This window comes from Lissotriton helveticus, chromosome 3_1, assembly GCF_964261635.1.
Source record: "Lissotriton helveticus chromosome 3_1, aLisHel1.1, whole genome shotgun sequence".
NCBI lineage: Eukaryota > Metazoa > Chordata > Amphibia > Caudata > Salamandridae > Lissotriton > Lissotriton helveticus.
The window spans coordinates 215872191-215890764 of record NC_136061.1 but is presented as its reverse complement, the minus strand read 5'-3'; the positions used below and the strand labels follow the sequence as shown (position 1 = coordinate 215890764).

The following is an 18574-nucleotide window of genomic DNA, read 5'->3' as shown; positions in this document are numbered from 1 at the left end:
GCAAAGTGTTTAATTCTTTGGATATATCTGCCTTAAGTTATTTTTGGATCTTGAAGATTTGCAAAATGGGCAAAAGTTCTGCTTTCCTTAGGTCCATGATTGTTGCTTTGTCAGAAAAGCGCCCAAAGTCCCATCCATGGTGAGGGAGGCTAGGGAACCAACTAGAACTTCAGTGGCACGTGGTAATATGGTCTCGGGATGCAATCTTATTTTCAGGCTCAAGGATTACTCTTTGTGCTACCCCACTTGTAGGAGTGGGTCGGAGCCACTGGAACCTCCCATGCCTGCGCGACTGGTGAAATTTGGTGAAGGAGGCACGCATTTGAATGGGATGTGAGGAGAGCCCTGTGTTTGCGTTCTTTCTTAAAACCTGGTTCAGGTGATTCTTCAAGGGTGCCAAGGACTGAACCCATGGCACCATTAATTAACTGAGAGAAGAATCTGTTGTTACAGACATCTCAGTCACCGCATTCACAGAGCTCATCTAGGGAGCATCCATCTTGGCCCACACTATGCCTCTGCACCCCTCCCGGCCTCCAAAGATTATATTTTAGCAGAACAGGAGGGTTTAGGCAGCTTCCCTGAATTGAAGAATGTTTGTGATCATCTAGGTGTACAACACCCCTCCCCATTCATACGGTTGTGCTTTTATTACCACTTTTTGTCCTTTAATAACCAAGACGGGCCAGATGAACTAGAAGCTGCATAAGCAAGTCTATCCTGTTGGCAGAGGGCTAGCTAGAAAGCTTGACTTTCACGTTCAGTAGAAACGTCTTCTATACGTTTGAATAAGTTGGACTCATAAAAATGATACAACAGGTTTGTCAATATGGAGAATAGTAGAGGGGAGATTTCTTCTTGAAGAATACTGAGTAACCACCTGCAACTGGGGTTTTTGTAATTCTAGACTGCCCAAAGTGCCTTTACTTTTAGGGATGGACTCTTCCAACAGAGTATTATTTCCCAGGAAAAAGTGGGGTAGCCCCGCAGCTTCTAAGTACTCCTTCTCTTGAGGTCTCTATCTACATGGGAGAATATATTTTGGTAAAAGTTACGAAAGAGTCCTAGCTTATTATTTTTATGTGAACAAACAGTCCTTTTCCTGTCTCTGATCTTAGTTGTTTGCCGTTTAAGAGGTTGTCTGATGAGCCTTTAATTCCAGAGGTTGCATGATATGTTTCCCCCTTCAAAATGCTTTAAATTGAAACGTACAAACACCTATTAATTTTTAGCATTAAGAGGGTCATGGCAGCCTTCCTAATTCCAACCACTTGTGACACAATTTTGAGATTGGGTCTGTTTCGGTCTGGATTCTTCCATCTTCACGTCTTTTGGCAACTTGCATCTTTTGAAGCCGTGCTTTAGCTACATTTAATTCCTTCTAATCACTGCCTTTAGGGATCATGCACTACTGCAGTAGTTGGGTCTTAAGTGTTCTTGGTCTGCAGTTTTAGCTGTTTCAGTCTTAAAAAAGAGATCCTGCAGAAGGACATGTATTGTTACCCGCCTCTATTCAGTGTCTTGGTACTTAATTTCAGTATGCCGGTGGGTGTCTAAAAGTTTCAGGCTAAACCAATTAGAGATCAGTATTCCTAACTCCTTCGTTTTTACCTTTACAGCACTGAAGGTTTGCTAAGTGGGCACCACTTTTAAAGCACCTGAAGTGTAAATGAGCTTTTTTTTTTAGAAAATAAATTCAAGAAGCAGGAGTTTGTTTTTTCAGTAAGTTTGTTCTCCCAGTACAAAACATATAGCCCCAATCTGCAAAAGGCTTGCTCCCTGTGTGTGTCCAGTCCCTCTACATTTCTCTGCCTGTATCCGAGATTGGCAGAGGAAATGAGTGACGATTTCCCACTCTAGGGGTGGGAGAACAGTCGTATCCAGGTGGCCTCTAAGCAGGGCACTTCCTCGGACTCCATATTGGTTAAGGGAAGTGTGACTTTGGTGAAGCAGGAGGCTGGCCATCTTACAGTGATGCTACCATTCCATTAAATTGTAAATAATCCCCTACATCTCTTCCCAGGTTAGTTCAAACAACCTAATGTGTGTACTAAATTGAAAAATTCAGCAGTTCTGATATTTGTCTTGATATTTCTTCTCCGACGTTTCTTGACCTTTTCCGCTTCACTTATTATCCCTTCCTGTATGCATTCTATTATTGTCATTTATGGATAGGTATGAAACAAAACACATTTTCTCTGCAAAGGAAGAAACATTCTTAATATGATTCACGTCTTACTCCTGTCCCAACTCCCAACCCTCTCTTTCCAAGATATGAGTAGTCCTTGACCTCTTCAAAATTCAGAGTGTATTTTTCATCCTTCCTTGATTGAAATCTCTGTATCTTTATGGCTACTACTTCCTCTCACCACCCTGACCTTCCAACATAGGAACGCCTTCCATACATATAGGCAGTAGCGCCCTTGCACTTTTGTAAAATAGGTTGGTCTAGCTATATGACACAGTTTTTGATGTTGTCCTAAAATACAACTTTGTCTCGATACTGATTAAAAGTGAAAAAGATGCATTTTAGATTTTTTACGTTGATAACCCACCGGCCCCCTCATTTGACTGTGCTGACAGATGCATCCTTTCTGAAATGGGGACACAAGAACATGTTTATAAAAATGTTTGCATGAATTAATAAAGTTAATGAATTAAGTTGTTAAATCAGATGAATAATTTAATTTGAAAATTATTTTTCATCTGATTATCACCTATGTATGGCTGTCAAACAGGACAATAAATATGAACTTTTTTCATGAGTGTTTGCAGTATTTTTAATGGCAGTGAGATGTGGGTGACTGAGCGCTGTGGTTTAGGTTTCATTTGTGTGTTTCATTTACACTGCAAATCCTTTCTATTTGTCTGGAAAATTCAATTTAATTGCTACTTGTTGTTGAATTCTGGTAATTAAGTGAAATAAGTAGTTGTAAAAAATATGTGTGAACAATTTGTAGAGTGACCCAACATGAAGATAACCAGGCAGATGTTTGGGGGCATATTTATAACAAACTGACCAGGCGTGGCACCACAAGCCTAACTTGTTGTGCTACACCTCAAGGAAAGGACAGAGATGCATCCCATTTACAACAATTTGACGAATCCTTTTCCTTCCCTTTCTGCTGGTACACAATTGGTTGCTTACTGCCAATGCAGGCACCCTTGCACCATGGTGCAAGGGTGTTTGTGTTGTAGGAATGATTGCTTTTGTGCAGAAAGGGACACCTTCCTGCACAGAAAAAATCAATCAATGAGTTTTCCTCCTATGTGTGATGCGGAATGCAGCACACACAGAAAGAGGAAAAAACAAGAAATAAAGATATTTCTCCTCCTTGCACCTTCCCTGGGAGGCTTAGGTTTTTGATGTATTCCCAGGTTTACAAGTCCTTGTAACTGTGAGAATGCATCAAAGTCCATGGGTGTTGTTCGGAAACAACCTCCACAACGCCAATTGAATGCCTCTTTGACGCAAAGTAAGGAGAAGCAGCGCTTGCACTGCTTTGCCTTACTCCATAACTACGAGGCCATGAAAAGCCACGTTAAGTGCCTTTGCGTGCTCTTGTAAATATGGGTCTGCTCTCTGCGCCACCACTGTGTGCAAGAGCGATGCAGCGGTGGCACAGGCCCCTTGCAAATATGGCCCATGGTTTTTAAGTGTCCAGCTGCCCTGTTTCTTGGAGTAGTCACACTGGTTCTGATTTTTTTTTTGTGTAAGTATGACAGCCAAAAAAATTTACTTTAAAATGATATATGCTACATTTTTCTTACGCCTGCTACATTATGGGTTAGAGGGTCCACCCACTTTAGCCAGTGGATAAATTCACTGTGAGTGATGGCAGTTTGCCCTTTCAAAGGGAGCTCACAAACTGGTTTCCTTTAATTTCTGGAACAACTATGGCAATGCATGCTTTTTGATACCAAATTATATTTTACTTTTAGCCAGTGTTTTTAATTTTTAGGTCTGGTGTTAGCCAAGAGCTTTTGATTTCACTAAACTTATATGTGCATATAATACAAAAACAAAGTGGATAAAATCAGCAGAGTAGAAACGCTAGTGGAAAAACCAAAACCACAACAAGAAAAGGATCCACCAAGATTCATTACTACATACAGTAAAGAAAGCGAGCTAATTGCCAAGAAAATGAAAAAATATTGGCATCTGATAAACAGCGATCCAGATGTTGGGCCACTAGCGGGTAAGTTTCCATCTATCACGTACAAGAAGAACACATCCCTTCAAAACCTATTGGTCAAGAGTCACTTCCAGAGCAAAGAACAACCCAAATGGTGGACTGATCAGAACATAGGCTTCAAACCCTGTGCAACATGCAAAGCATGCAAAATAGGCAAAAAAATGAAGAGGGTGATGGAACCTGACGGCAAATACATGTCGATAAATCAATACATTACTTGCACATCGAAAAACGTGGTGTATGTGGTTGAATGCAAATGTGGCATGAAATATATAGGTTCTACCACATGCATGCTAAAAAAGAGAATGTTGGAACACATCCGAGCAGTAAAAAACTCAAACATGCTGTATGCCACTGCTAAACATTTGAGTACATGCCAAAATGGGGATTGGCGAGCCATGTCTTTCTACGGACTGAAAATGTTGAACAAATCTGAAAGAGGAGGAGACACAGTGCGCCTCCTTCGACAAATGGAATCTCGTTTGATCATTCGATTTCGCACGAAACAGCCGCGAGGAATGAACTTTGGGGAAGATCTCCACATACATCTAGAGTAAAAATGAACTGTAGTGTAACCCAAATGTGCGCCAGGGTACTATACCCGACACCTCAAACAAGGCTGTGAACTTTTGAAAAATACAAGTCATACTTATATGATAATAATGGACCTTAAGTTACCCCCAAGTGGAATTATATTGTGGACGTTAAGTACTATACTTTTGTAAACAGAACGCACTAGTCCTTTTTCAATTATTACTTTGTTTTTAATTATGTTTGCCTTAAAACTACATATCCCACAATGCCACTTTGAGGCTCATGTGGGCCAGTATAAAAAGAGAAAGCAAAAAGGGACTTGCTGACCGTGAGAAAAGCCGTGAGGCTGAAACGCGTCGGTGGAGTGTTGGTGAAATAAATACCCTTTAAAAAGTATCCGGTTGTGCCGCCCTTCTTGTACTGTGCATATAATACTATATACCTCTTTTGTACTGAATAGCAAATACCAAATGTTTGTATACTACATCAACCATCTAATGTTTAATAATTGTATGTTGTTAAGCGCTCTGATACACTCGTGGGTCACGTTCACACTATATAAAACTTTATAAATATATTAAATACATTTAATTATAGGAGCTTTCAGCCAGTCTTCTTCATCCATTGGTATGTTAATGTGTCATTGACATCTTTTCTGCCGACCACAGCATGGGCCAATGAGTTGGCCCACTTTCACCATTGACTAACTGCACTGTGAGTGACGACATGCTGCCCTTTCACAAGGAACATATCCACACTCCAAGATGTTCCATTAAGTGCTATGGACGCATCTAGTAATGTGTGATTTTTTTTTAGACTCAAATATTTTTGCTTTTTGCCATTTTTTGTTAGATTGAAGCAAGCTCAGTAAGTTCCCAGAAAACCATGCATGTAAAAACCATCAATCAATCAGCATTAGTAAAGCGCAAGATGTCACCCCTAGGAGTATCTGGACGCTGTGTCTCTTTCAAAGAGCCAGGTCTTGAGTCTCTTTCTGAAGTCTGCCAGTGAGGGGACCGTACGGAGCTGGAAGGGGCGGTTATTCCAGGTCTTGCGTGCGTTGCAGGAGAAGGAGCAGCTGCAGGTGAGGCAGATGTGAGGGGTGTGTGCGAGGTAGAGTGAAGAGGAGTGTAGGTATCTAGCAGTTGGTGGTAGTTCAGTCGATGGTTGAGGTAGGCAGGCCCTAGGTTGTGGAGGGCTTTGTAGGCGTGCGTGAGGATCTTGAACTGGCATCTTTACTGGATCGGGAGCCAGTGGAGGTCTCTGAGGTGGGGCGATGTGGGTTCATTTGGGGAGGTCCAGGATAAGTCTGGCAGCGGCGTTCTATATGGTCTGTAGTCTTCTGAATACTGGATGGGGATGCCGGTGTAGAGGGTGTTGCCATTGTCAAGGTGGCTGGTGATGAGAGCCTAAGTGACGGTCTTTCTGGTGGTGGTTGGGATCCATCTGAAGAGTCTGCAGAGCATGCGCAGTGTGTGGAAGCAGGAGTCTGCGTTAACTTATTGTTTCATGGTCAGTTGGCTGTCAAAGATGATGCTGAGGTTGCGTGCATGGTCTGTGGGTGTGTGTGTCCCAGTTCTGCAGGCCTCCAGCTGTGGTCCCATGCGGAGGTGGTATGCTTGAAGATCAGTACTTCAGTTTTGTAGGAGTTGAATTGAAGGTGGTTCTCTTTCTTCCATTTGGCTACATTGGTCATGGCGTTCCAGAAGTTGGTTTTGGCATTGGCGGGGTCCTTGGTGAGCGAGAGGATAAGGAGATTGTTTGGAGTGTGGGATCGGAAGACGTCTGCGAGGGAGTCATGTAGATGTCGAACAGGGTGGGGTGGAGGGATGATCCTTGTGGTATGCCGCATTTGATGTCATTGGGTGCGGAGGTGTAGGGAGGCAGTCTAATGCTCTGTGTGCGTCCTGTAAGGAAAGAGGTGATCCACTTGAGGGCTGCTTGTCGTATGCCTATATTGTAGAGTCTGTCCATGAGGGTGTTGTACGAGACTGTTAAACGCCATGAAGAGGTCGTGGAGGAACAGGGCCACCATTTCTTCACAGTCTAGGAGTGTTCTGATGTCTCTGGCGGCAATTAGCGTGGTCGCAGTGCTGTGGTTGGCATGGAATCCTGATTGAGAGGCATCCAGTAGGTGGTCTGTTCCACGAATTTGATGAGCTGCTTGTTGATGGCTTTAGAGAACTTTGTGGGGTTTTTTTGCCACATTTGTTGTGCGTTCAAAGACTGAGGTCAAGCATTAGGCTCTGTCTTCTGAGGGAGGTTGGTGTTTACTTTCCTTTCTCTGACTGCAAGGTGAAAGGATTTGTGACAACCTTGCGGGGTACTGGGGGTGGGAAAGGCTGTAGGATGTTATGTTTTTCTAGCAAACATAAAAATGTAAATGCCAGTAAATTAACTGAACAAATATTCTGAATACATCAGAATGAGGAAAGTATAAATTAAGCACAGTTTTGTTTTGTTGCAAACCTAAAGTGTGGTAGAAACAAGTATTTTAATATGATCAAAACAAATGAATACAGTAGGTGATGCCGATTGCAACACACAATCGTTTGTGAGCTGTATAGTTTTATCAGCAAAACTGTATGTCTGTGCAAATGTAATTTCAATTGAAAATGTGTTGTCTATAATGGCGGTGCACTACCACATCATGTATACTCCATGGCACTTCACTTTCTGCCACTCCTCCCTACGCCACTCCATGCCACTTTACTTTCAAACACTCTACTCCTCTCAGTGCCACTCTACGAGGTGTGGCGCCGCGGCCAGGGCGACTGACTCCGGAAGCTGGGGATCACGGTTCGATCCCCGGCTCCGGCGGCAGATTAGCCCAGCACCATGTGACTCTGGGCAATAGCTTGCTTAATCTTCCCAACGGCCCCCAGCGCCTAGAGACCCTAACGGGTGATTGTGCGCTTTACAAATGTGGATTATTATTATTATTATTATTACTACCCTTCAGTCTGACACTCTACTGTGTATGCCACTTTACTCCACTCTACATAACTCCACTCTACAACACTATGTTTCACTCGTCTCTGACACATCACTCTACGCCATTCAATTCGGTATACCACTTTACTTTACTCCACTCTACACAACTCCACATCACTACACTCTACTCCACGTTACTCTACTTCACTCGACTCTTCTCCACAACAAACAACGCTGACACTACACCACTCTACTCTACAACACACTACTCTAATATTCCACAATATAACTCTACACTATGACATTCCACTATGACACTCTAATCCATATTACACCATACCACTCTACGATATTCCAAGCCACTTTACTCCTCTCTACTTCACTACTCCATTCTATGCCACTCCACGCTCTGCTCTACAATACTACTCCACTCTGTTCCCCTCACTTTGAGACTCTACTCCACAACCCCATGCCACTTTACGCCACGCTGTGCCACTTCACTCTACACTTCACTCCATTCTACGACACGACACTCCACAACACTACACTGTATGCCACTCCACTCTACTCCACACCATTCCATTCCACGAGACTGATCCACTCCACATCACTCTTCTACGTCACTTCACTCTGACACTCCACTCTACATCACTCTACGCCAATCCCCTCTACAACACGCTACTACTCCACAATATAATACTCTACCCCACACCACACTACAGCATTCCACGCTACAATACTTTACTCCACGCTACACTGTACCACTCTACTCTACGACATTGTTTCACTCTACAACATTGCTCCGTTCTACAACACTCTACTCTGTTCCCCTCCACTGACACTCTACGACACTCCATGCCACTTTACTCCACTTAATGCCACTCCACGCTGCAACATTCTACTCAACTCTTTGACACGTCACTCCAAGATACTCCACACCACTCTTTTACACCACTCTTTTACATCACTCTTCTACATCACTCTACTTCACTTCCCTCTTCGCCACTCCACCTGACAATCTACCCTCTACCTCACTCTAGGACAATTCACTCTATTGCAAGCCACACCGCTCTACTGTATGCCACTACACTCTGGCTCTAAACCACTCCACTCTGCAACACTCTATTCCATAGCACTCCACTTTATGCCACTTTATTCTACTCTAGGCCAATCTATAACACTCTACGATACTCCACTGTACAACACTCCACTCCATACTGTGACACCACTTTATGCTATTCCACGACACTGCACTGTACTCTAAGCTACACCACTCCACACCATTCTATTCTACAGTATTCTACTATGACACTCTACAACACTCCACTCTATTCTGACAATCAACTCTACACCACTTTATTTCACTCTGCGAAACTCTTCGAAATTCCACTGTATGACACTGCACACTACGACTCCACTTTATGCTGTTCCGCAACAGTGTACTCCACTCTCTGTCACTCCACCCTCTACTCCCCTTTATGCCACTCCACTCTGATAATCTACTCTACTTCATAACACTATACCACACTCCACTCTACTTCACTCTTTGACCCTCCAGGACACACCACTCTAGTGTATGCCACTACGCTCTATGGCACTCTACTCCACTCTGACACCCTACGATACTCCACTTCACTCCACTCTGTGCCATTCCACAACATTGTGCTCCACTTAACAACACTCTACTCTGACACTCCAGGACTCCCTACTCTAAGCTACACCACTCCACTGTATTCCACTCTACAGCACTCTACTCCACTCTGACACTCTACAACACTCCACTCTGTAACACACTATTCTAAGATACTCCACTCTAAACCACATTACTCCACTCTACGAATCTCTACTCAGATACTCCACTGTATGACACTCCACACTACACCACTTTCTGCTATTCCACAACATTGTACTCCACTATGTGCCACTCCACTCCACACATTACTCCACTTTATGCCACTCCACACTCCACTTTAGGTCTCTCCACTCTTTGATAATTTACTCTATTACACAACACTGTACCATACTCCACTCTGACACTCTACACATCTCTATCTCCACTCTGCAACACTCTATTCCATAGCACTCCACTTTATGCCACTTTATTCTACTCTAGGCCAATCTATAACACTCTACGATACTCCACTGTACAACACTCCACTCCATACTGTGACACCACTTTATGCTATTCCACGACACTGCACTGTACTCTAAGCTACACCACTCCACACCATTCTATTCTACAGTATTCTACTATGACACTCTACAACACTCCACTCTATTCTGACAATCAACTCTACACCACTTTATTTCACTCTGCGAAACTCTACGAAATTCCACTGTATGACACTGCACACTACGACTCCACTTTATGCTGTTCCGCAACAGTGTACTCCACTCTCTGTCACTCCACCCTCTACTCCCCTTTATGCCACTCCACTCTGATAATCTACTCTACTTCATGACACTATACCACACTCCACTCTACTTCACTCTTTGACCCTCCAGGACACACCACTCTAGTGTATGCCACTACACTCTATGGCACTCTACTCCACTCTGACACCCTACGATACTCCACTTCACTCCACTCTGTGCCATTCCACAACATTGTGCTCCACTTAACAACACTCTACTCTGACACTCCAGGACTCCCTACTCTAAGCTACACCACTCCACTGTATTCCACTCTACAGCACTCTACTCCACTCTGACACTCTACAACACTCCACTCTGTAACACACTATTCTAAGATACTCCACTCTAAACCACATTACTCCACTCTACGAATCTCTACTCAGATACTCCACTGTATGACACTCCACACTACACCACTTTCTGCTATTCCACAACATTGTACTCCACTATGTGCCACTCCACTCCACACATTACTCCACTTTATGCCACTCCACACTCCACATTAGGTCTCTCCACTCTTTGATAATTTACTCTATTACACAACACTGTACCATACTCCACTCTGACACTCTACACATCTCTATACCACTATTGTACATAACTCCACACTATGCTACTTAATACTCCACTCTGCAATGCTCTATTCCATGGCAAGCTACTCCATGCCACTCTATGCAAGTCCTCTCCATGCCACTCTCTTCTATGGCACTACCTTTTAGTCATGCTAAACAGCATGGTGCACAACATGGCTAAAACACACTGACAAAGCCAGTAGCTCTTGCATAAGTGAGCCCAATGCTCTTTGTGGAGGGGTGTAGAGTAGGTTTGGTGGGGGGGGTGGGGGGGGAAGCAAAAGTGCCTCTTATCTACTTTACAGCATGAGACCCCACCCCTCAAGGCCGACCTTCTCTTTACACAATGATTTTTTTTTAGTTGACAGGACTGCATTGGAAAACAAGTATTGACAAAACCAAACACCTGACCTATTGGCTTGGCCAATGCTTGTTTTTCCTGTGATAAAGCGCTAGAGAGGTCTACAACACGCGAACTGCAGTTCAACCTCCAATATTTTGTGAGTCCACATTGCAAAATAAAAAAATCAGATGCCAAGCGCTGGGGATTAGGTATACATCTCCCGAAAACCGTTCCCCTCGGTAGTTTTCCGATATTGCTCCATGGCGGTAGGTACATCGAGCCTGAAGTTACAAGGTGTAACTTTGGTGACAACCACAGACACCGCGTCACAGGGAAGCAGCGACATTCCTTCTGCGGCGGGCTTGGGGCAGTTCTGAGGTGAGCAGCACAACGAGGTGTGCTAAGGGCAGCGGTCGCCACCAGCCAGGGTTAACAGGGCGTGTTTCAAACAAGCCCGCGTCGCCAAGGAGAACAGGGAAGGACGCTCGTTCCAGGGAAACAAACCAACCCCCAGTGTGCGTGCGCGAGGGGCGCTCGACCTGCTGCGCTCTGCAGGCTGGGGTCGGCCCGGCGGAAGACCACCCTTCTCGGAGAAACGTGCGAGGGGCGATGCTTCCCGGGCCATGAATGCGCCGAAGACCGGGGGAGGAACCGGCGAACAAAAATCGATGAGAAAGTTTTCAAAGTGCAGTCTAGCGGCAGGTTCGGGTGTTGGAATGTATCGGGCGCTGAGGGTCGCTGCATGGGAAGACTGGTAGTGGCTGGGAATTGGCAGGTGCTTTGTTAGTCTCTGAGGATGGGGTCTGAGGTTTGCAGCGCAGCCAGGCGACGAGACAGCCCCGTGCCGCAAGCGAAGTATCGACCATCATCTGCCGATGAGCGCCCGGACTCTCGGGGGATGTCGGCGTTGATTGAGTAATGCTGCGCCCTGTACTTCTTTTTTGGAAGCTGCTTCTGCAAACGAAATAACTGACTTCCCGACATTGTCAATGGCAACCAAGGCATCTCTCGGACGTTTTGTGGCTCTAAATTGAGACTTTGTGCAGCCCATGGGCCACGGCGCATCCCTAGGTACAGCCACACTGTAGCCCCAAACTTACAGTTGATGAATTAATTGCCTGTGTGTGTATTCATTTAAGCCAGTAGCGCACTGAGGCTCTTCAACACAAGTCTGGGTGCACTGGGCATTTCAGCAAGTTCTCCTGCTGAGTCAGTACGTAAGAGGCGAGCTGTCCATTGACTGGCACCATGTCGGGGGTGCAGGGCGCCGGGGTGCGCAGCATTCGGCCCTTTCAGTCCAGCGAGCAGTACCTCTTCGCCATGAAGGAGGACATGGCGGAGTGGCTGAAGGACCTCTACGAGCTGGACATTAGCGTGGACACCTTCCTGGAGGTGCTGGAGACGGGCGCCGTGCTCTGCCAGCATGCCAACAACATCACGCGGGTGGCGGCCGAGTTCAGCGCCGAGTACCCGGCCCTGGCAGGCAAGGTGCATCTGCCGCGAGCCCGCCTGAGAGTCAACAGAGTGGCCCAGCCGGGAACCTTCCAGGCGCGCGACAACGTCTCTAACTTCATCCAGTGGTGCCGGAAGGAGATGGACATCACAGGTGAGGGGGCCACGTGCCCTGCACGTGAGGGCGTCAAGTCTGTTGTATCTACTCATTTGGGCGCTGGAAGTAGGGGTCTGCAGCACTAGAAATAATCATGCCGGAGTTCAGGAGGAGAATGAGCATATGTAAACTTTGTTTTTTTCTCGTGACATTTGCTGCAGGGTTTGATAAAAGTGATCTAGGTGACAATCCTGCTGGGGTATAAAAACGAAAGGAAAGGCTGAAGCACGCCTGTTTTTTGCTAACACACAACATTTAAATATCGGGAAATGAACTATACACATATTTCTAAATAAATGAGTGATTAAGAAAACAAAAGTAAAGTTTTTTTTTTGTAATTCTGATGTGTGATGGAAACCAGGATTTTAGTAGGATCAAAAGAAACCGAGATACTTTTTACCTGGTGATGCAAACATTATAAATATTCACTGAAGCCTGATTTCCATGCACATTAGTTTTTCTGTGTTATATATTTTTACCAGTAACACTGCATGCCTATGCAAATGTAGTGGCCATTTCAACTGAAAATGTGCTGTCTGCAAATGACAGTGTGCTATCTCACCAGTGCTCAGAAAGTACTACGAGCTACACATTATCTAATGCCATTATTACATCCTTTTGTAAAGCGCTGTGATGTCCTTTGGGATCTTGTTCGCGCTATATAAAACTTTATAAATAAGTAGCACAGCCTCACCACTCTCCTGCTGAATGGGCATGACACATTTGCTGCCCTTGTGTTTTCTGTATGATGCATGGATCTTACACAACCCCTAGGACTTCAGTGATCTAACATTAATTACAGCACCCGAACTCTTAAAAAAAATTGTTACAGCACCACTGCTCGGAACAGGTAAGCCTAGGATGACCAACTGGCATGGGTGAACATTCAGGACAGTGAGTGTAGAAATTCAGGACAAAGGGTCAAAAGTCAGGGCAAAAATTCAGTACAGAAGGTCAAAATTCAGGGCAAAAGTTATGTTTTACAAACACATCAGAGGAGATCGCGCAATAGTATATAAGTAAATAGAAAACTAAAATTCATTTTTTATGTCCCAGGAGAACAGAGAACGGGAATAACTTCCTATTTACCATTTTTTTGTTTTCTGAACTAAGTTGTAAACAGTTTATGAGACTTGGAAGGATGAATAGCTGAGCGAGCCCTGACATGATTCAGACCTGTGTGCTGTAGGATATATGGAAGTAAGCAACTGTAATTTGACTCACTGAGTCATCTAGTTTATGGTGCTATTGCACACTTTTGCATACTATTTCATAAAGTAGAAAGTGTATACTTAAAGGACCATATTCTCTTTGCCAAACTCCTAGGTGGTTATCCCACAGCATGCAATACAGCTGTTGAAAATTAATTGGACTTCAGCTGGTATTTAGCAGTTCGATCTCTGTACCTTTTTACTTCTCAAGTTTGTTTTATGCTTCTCTCTGTCGCTTGAACTCCTCTTTCACAGCTTGCTCTGTCCTGGTCTCTTGGTCTTTTAATAGAATTTTAAATTCACGAACTCTGTTTACAATCTGTACCTCGCAAAAATAAAATATCGTGTCATCAGGAAGCTCCAAGGATTGCAGCAGTTAATGCCTCCCAAACAGCCTTTCACCCTTTTTTATTTCTTTGGGAAAGCAGACACCTAGGTCTAGGATTATTTCTTTTCAGCGGTCTGCCCCTCCCTCCGGAATGAGCACAGGAGACTTCCGTGCACTGTAGCATCTAAATTGTGTAAATCAACGTTGGTACTTTAGCTGAGAAGCTGAAGTTACAGACACATGCTGTCCGTGAGAACATTCATCACAGACAGTGGACTTAAGGGCTAATTTATGGACTGTCCGTGAAAATTACGGACGGTTGGTCACCCTACTTACGGTAAGCCATGGGTGTAGAAGCAGCGCAAGCTTCCATCATTCAGAGAGCAGGTACAGCAGACAGCCGTGCTGTATTCCTCACTCTGATTGAACAGGTAGGCTGTCGGTTGCAGCAGTGCAAGCTTCCATCAGAGTGAGGAATACAGCACGGCTGTCTGCTGCACCTGCTCTGTGAGTGATGGAAGCTTGCACTGCTGCAACCCACAGCCTACCTGTTCACTCACAGAGCAGGTGCAGCAGACATCCGTGCTGTATTCTTCACTCTGATGGAAGCTTGTACTACTGCAACACGCCCTGCCAGTTCAATCTTAGAACAGATACGGCGCAGACATCATAAGTGAAAGCTCCCTTCTTCACAGAAAATATACAACTTACGTACAAGCAATCCAATACATACAAACGCATGGAGAAATGTTGTTGAGCATACAAAGCAGAAGCAGCGTACAGAACACATACAATAAACTGCAGCAGTTGACTGGGCACAGTTCGAAAACAATAGTAGAGGGGAATAATTAGCAAAGGTAGTATTGATTGAGGTCACTGGAAGTGGTGTCACAGTCCTACCATAGTTCTAACTTTGAAGTCATTGGCCCTATTTTACATTGAAAGCTAAGGTGCTATGTGTTCTTATAGTGCATATGTATGTAAACATGTACACAATATATATTAATATCTAAACCACACACGTATGTTGTCTACAAATGTAAAGCAGTGAATATTTTTGGCAGTACACAAACCTATGGTTATAGAGTAATGCTTGAATTTTTTTATACTTTGTTCATTATTTCAAATATAAAAATTATTAAAAGATTGTTGTATTGCAGCATTTATGTAGTGCTTACTACCACTGTGTGGGGCGCTAAATCACTTGCCTATACGAGTAGCATGCTACACTATGCAGGCTGTGTGGTTGGAAGGACGTTATTTTTGTTTTGATTCTATGTGGGAAGTAATTCCATGTACTGTTTAATGACCACTGAGGTGCAGTTATCGTGTTATGGGAACGCAGCGCATAGCAGTGTGTTGAATTATGAAGTGTAAGAGACAGACGTGCAGTTTTATGGTTTTCAGTAAGCTGTTCACTGTGAACAGCTCTGCAGGTCCCTTTATAGTATTTTATATCATTTAGTATGCTTAGCTGGTTACCACAATGGGTTGTCCAATCCCAGATTTTGTGTATAGTTGTGGTCCTGAGCTGGCAAGGTTGGGAGGGAGAGAAGTGGAGAGATCTGTTGGGGTGGGCATTTTTATTATCATCTCATTTCTGAGTGTTTATGTGAGAGGTAAAGAAGCAGTCCATTTGTACAGATATTTGTGACCTGTAGTGAATGGACTATGCTAAAGTTTTTCAAAATTATCCGGTAATGTGTGACAGATCTCTTTAGTGATTTCATGCCAGTTCATTTGGTGATGTTTGGTTTTTGAGATGTACACTGTTAGTGATGGAAAATTCTCATAGCAGATACTAGGTGAATTTAATAGGTATACATTCCAATTTGTTTCTGATGTTAACTAAGGAATGCAGAGATTTTGTAAGCATCTGTCTACTCTTGAAATCGTAATTTATATTTTGAGCTAATAAAGACGATGTTTTATCAGCACTATGAACTGGTTTCTATGTGATCGTTCTCATTGAAACAACTAGACATTATAAAAGAAAGGTGAACTTTAAAAAAAAGAAATTCGGTTTAATTTTTTTATCCCTCGTCATTTAAATGTTTTCCACATATTAAGGTGTTATTCAGACCTCTTAGAAAGGACTCAAAATCTCATGATTTTTCAATAAACGTGATACTTGGTATGTCTGTTGAAAAAACAAAAGATTTCACAGAGTAAATATAAGGTTTATTTATTGTTAAGTTGATTGTTTGATGTTCACGTGCTTGATTCATGCTGGTGGATTTAAAGAGCATCAAAGAACAAAAGAGAACACATTCCCACATTAAGGGTTGAAAGGTCAATGATAAGCAGTTCTTTCCTCCTAACTGTTCCTGGGACACACTCAAGGCTAAGCATGACATTGAAAGGGAGAATTATAAAAAAGCTATGGTAGTGTGTCACAAGTAAGGCGAGCCCACAAGTTTCAGTTCATAGACACAGCAACACCTCTGAGCCTCCCTCCACCTCGGTCATAGAGGGAAATCTTCGCCTCTCCGAAATTATTGGGAGGATTCCATGCACTTGTGTCCACCCCAAATTGTGCTCTGCATGTTCAGCATCTATAGTGCAGGCAGCAAACCTTCACACTCGTACCACACATACAGAAACGGAATGAGTGATTTCAATCTATATGTCCCTTGCACATATCATAGGTGCAAGTAGCAGGCAGCACCAGCACACACAACGTGTTAAGCATGTCAAGTAACTCTAAACATTTTTCATTCACAGAGCAGACACAGCATGGGCAACAGCAGTGGAATTTTCCTTCACATACAGCAGATTTTCCACAGCGGTGTAAGCTTTGCTTCCAAAAAGAACAAAAACAGCACAGATAGTATTTGTTTGCTTATTTTATACACTGAACGGGCACACAATCACAGGCAGCTTTACTGCATATCTCTAACATACAGTCCACAATTGGCAAAAAAAGCAAATAAATGATGGGACTAATTAGCGTGTACAGTGCACACCTCTTTGGTCTGAATCCTATTTTTTATTTCTATTTTATCGGTAATGGGGCAAATACACTTTAATGTTTACTGTATTTGCATAGGGGACATTCTTAATCACCAAAGGCCAGCTAATCAAAGCCATTTTTTAATTCGAAACCCACAATTTTCAAAATTAAATTGCTCCTATGTATGTTTTTAGCCGACTTTGTAAGTTGAAAAATGTAGTTGCATGAAAGGTGTGTTTCTTCCTAACTGGAATTCGGTATGCCATGTATCAACGGGTTGTGTCCGCAATTGCATGTGCAAACCTTTGATCAGTTACTGACACCTCAATGAAGGTAGTAACTGATTTGCAAAGCGAGGACCTTCCCATTTTTGAACGATGTTGGGACCGTTGGGTGACTTGAGGGTGGTTGGCAGGGGACTTCACGACTGCCTGTTAATTTCCAGCCCCTCTCCCCCAAAGGTTTCTCAAGCAGGAAAATGTGTTTTTTTGTTTTGTTTCAGCGGCAGCACTGGTTCCTTTAATAAACACAGGCTGCTTTACAAACAATCCCATTTGGAAATGTGATCACAGGCATGGTGGTCTGCTGTTTCTTTCAGGCCACCACCCTTGTGTTTGTAGCCATCACAATGGGTTGCAAATATCAATCTGCCTAATTAATGCTCTTAACCCCTTGGCTGCGGGGCACATTCCTCTGCTGTGCTGGGGAGAAGGGGGGTGCACACAGCGTCCCGGTGCTCATTACGAGCTCAGCTCGTCATGAGCCACGGTTCTCGTATGCTCATGACGAGCTGAGCTCGTGACGACGACGCCCGTTTAATGGAACGCTCAGCACAGCAGGGGAATTAACCCCGCGTGCGAGCGTTCCAACAGTCATGACGAGCTCAGCTCGTCATGAGCACACGTGAACCGTGGCTCATGACGAGCTGAGCTCGTCATGAGCATGGGAGGGGTTAAGGCAAGTCATTCTGTGACCATCTGCGACTGGAGATTTTGAAATGCAATCTAATAGTATAATTGGTCGCATTGCAAAATCCGAGACCTGTTGCATACATTTGTGTCTGTCTATGACCTGTCTATGTATCTCTGGCCCCTAGTTACGACTATATTTGTACGTCTTTGTGTACATCATATATAGGGTTATGCCAGTTTTCTTCTTCTCAACTCTTATTTTTTAGAGATCGTCTATTCAGACCATACACAGATGTGGATATTCTCAAGAACGTGTGATAACCATCGCAAAATTAACTTAACGCTACTTTCAACATCGCAGTCTATCGCCGGAAAATAAAGCTGTGTTTGTGAAGTATTCACAACACGGAGGCACCATGCGATAAGCTCCCGCCAACGCGTCATATGTCAGCCATAAAGTCAACGCAAAGCTTCACAATGCGAAACACGAACGCAAAAAAGTTACGATGAGGCCGATCGCGATGCAAAAAGCAGCAAAAACAAGCGGCAGGCCACAAATCCCACACGT

General features: G+C 43.8%; 1 protein-coding gene across 1 annotated transcript in view; it reads left to right on the top strand.

The window, feature by feature from the left end:
- Nucleotides 1-11872: 11872 nt before the first annotated feature.
- GAS2L2 (growth arrest specific 2 like 2) overlaps nucleotides 11873-18574 on the top strand; it is a 490427-nt gene continuing 483725 nt past the window's right edge. The window contains exon 1 of the mRNA XM_078679621.1: nucleotides 11873-12600. Within this exon, the coding sequence (XP_078535747.1) occupies nucleotides 12243-12600 (358 nt within the window). The 5' untranslated portion in view covers nucleotides 11873-12242. The remainder of the gene's footprint in view (nucleotides 12601-18574) is intronic.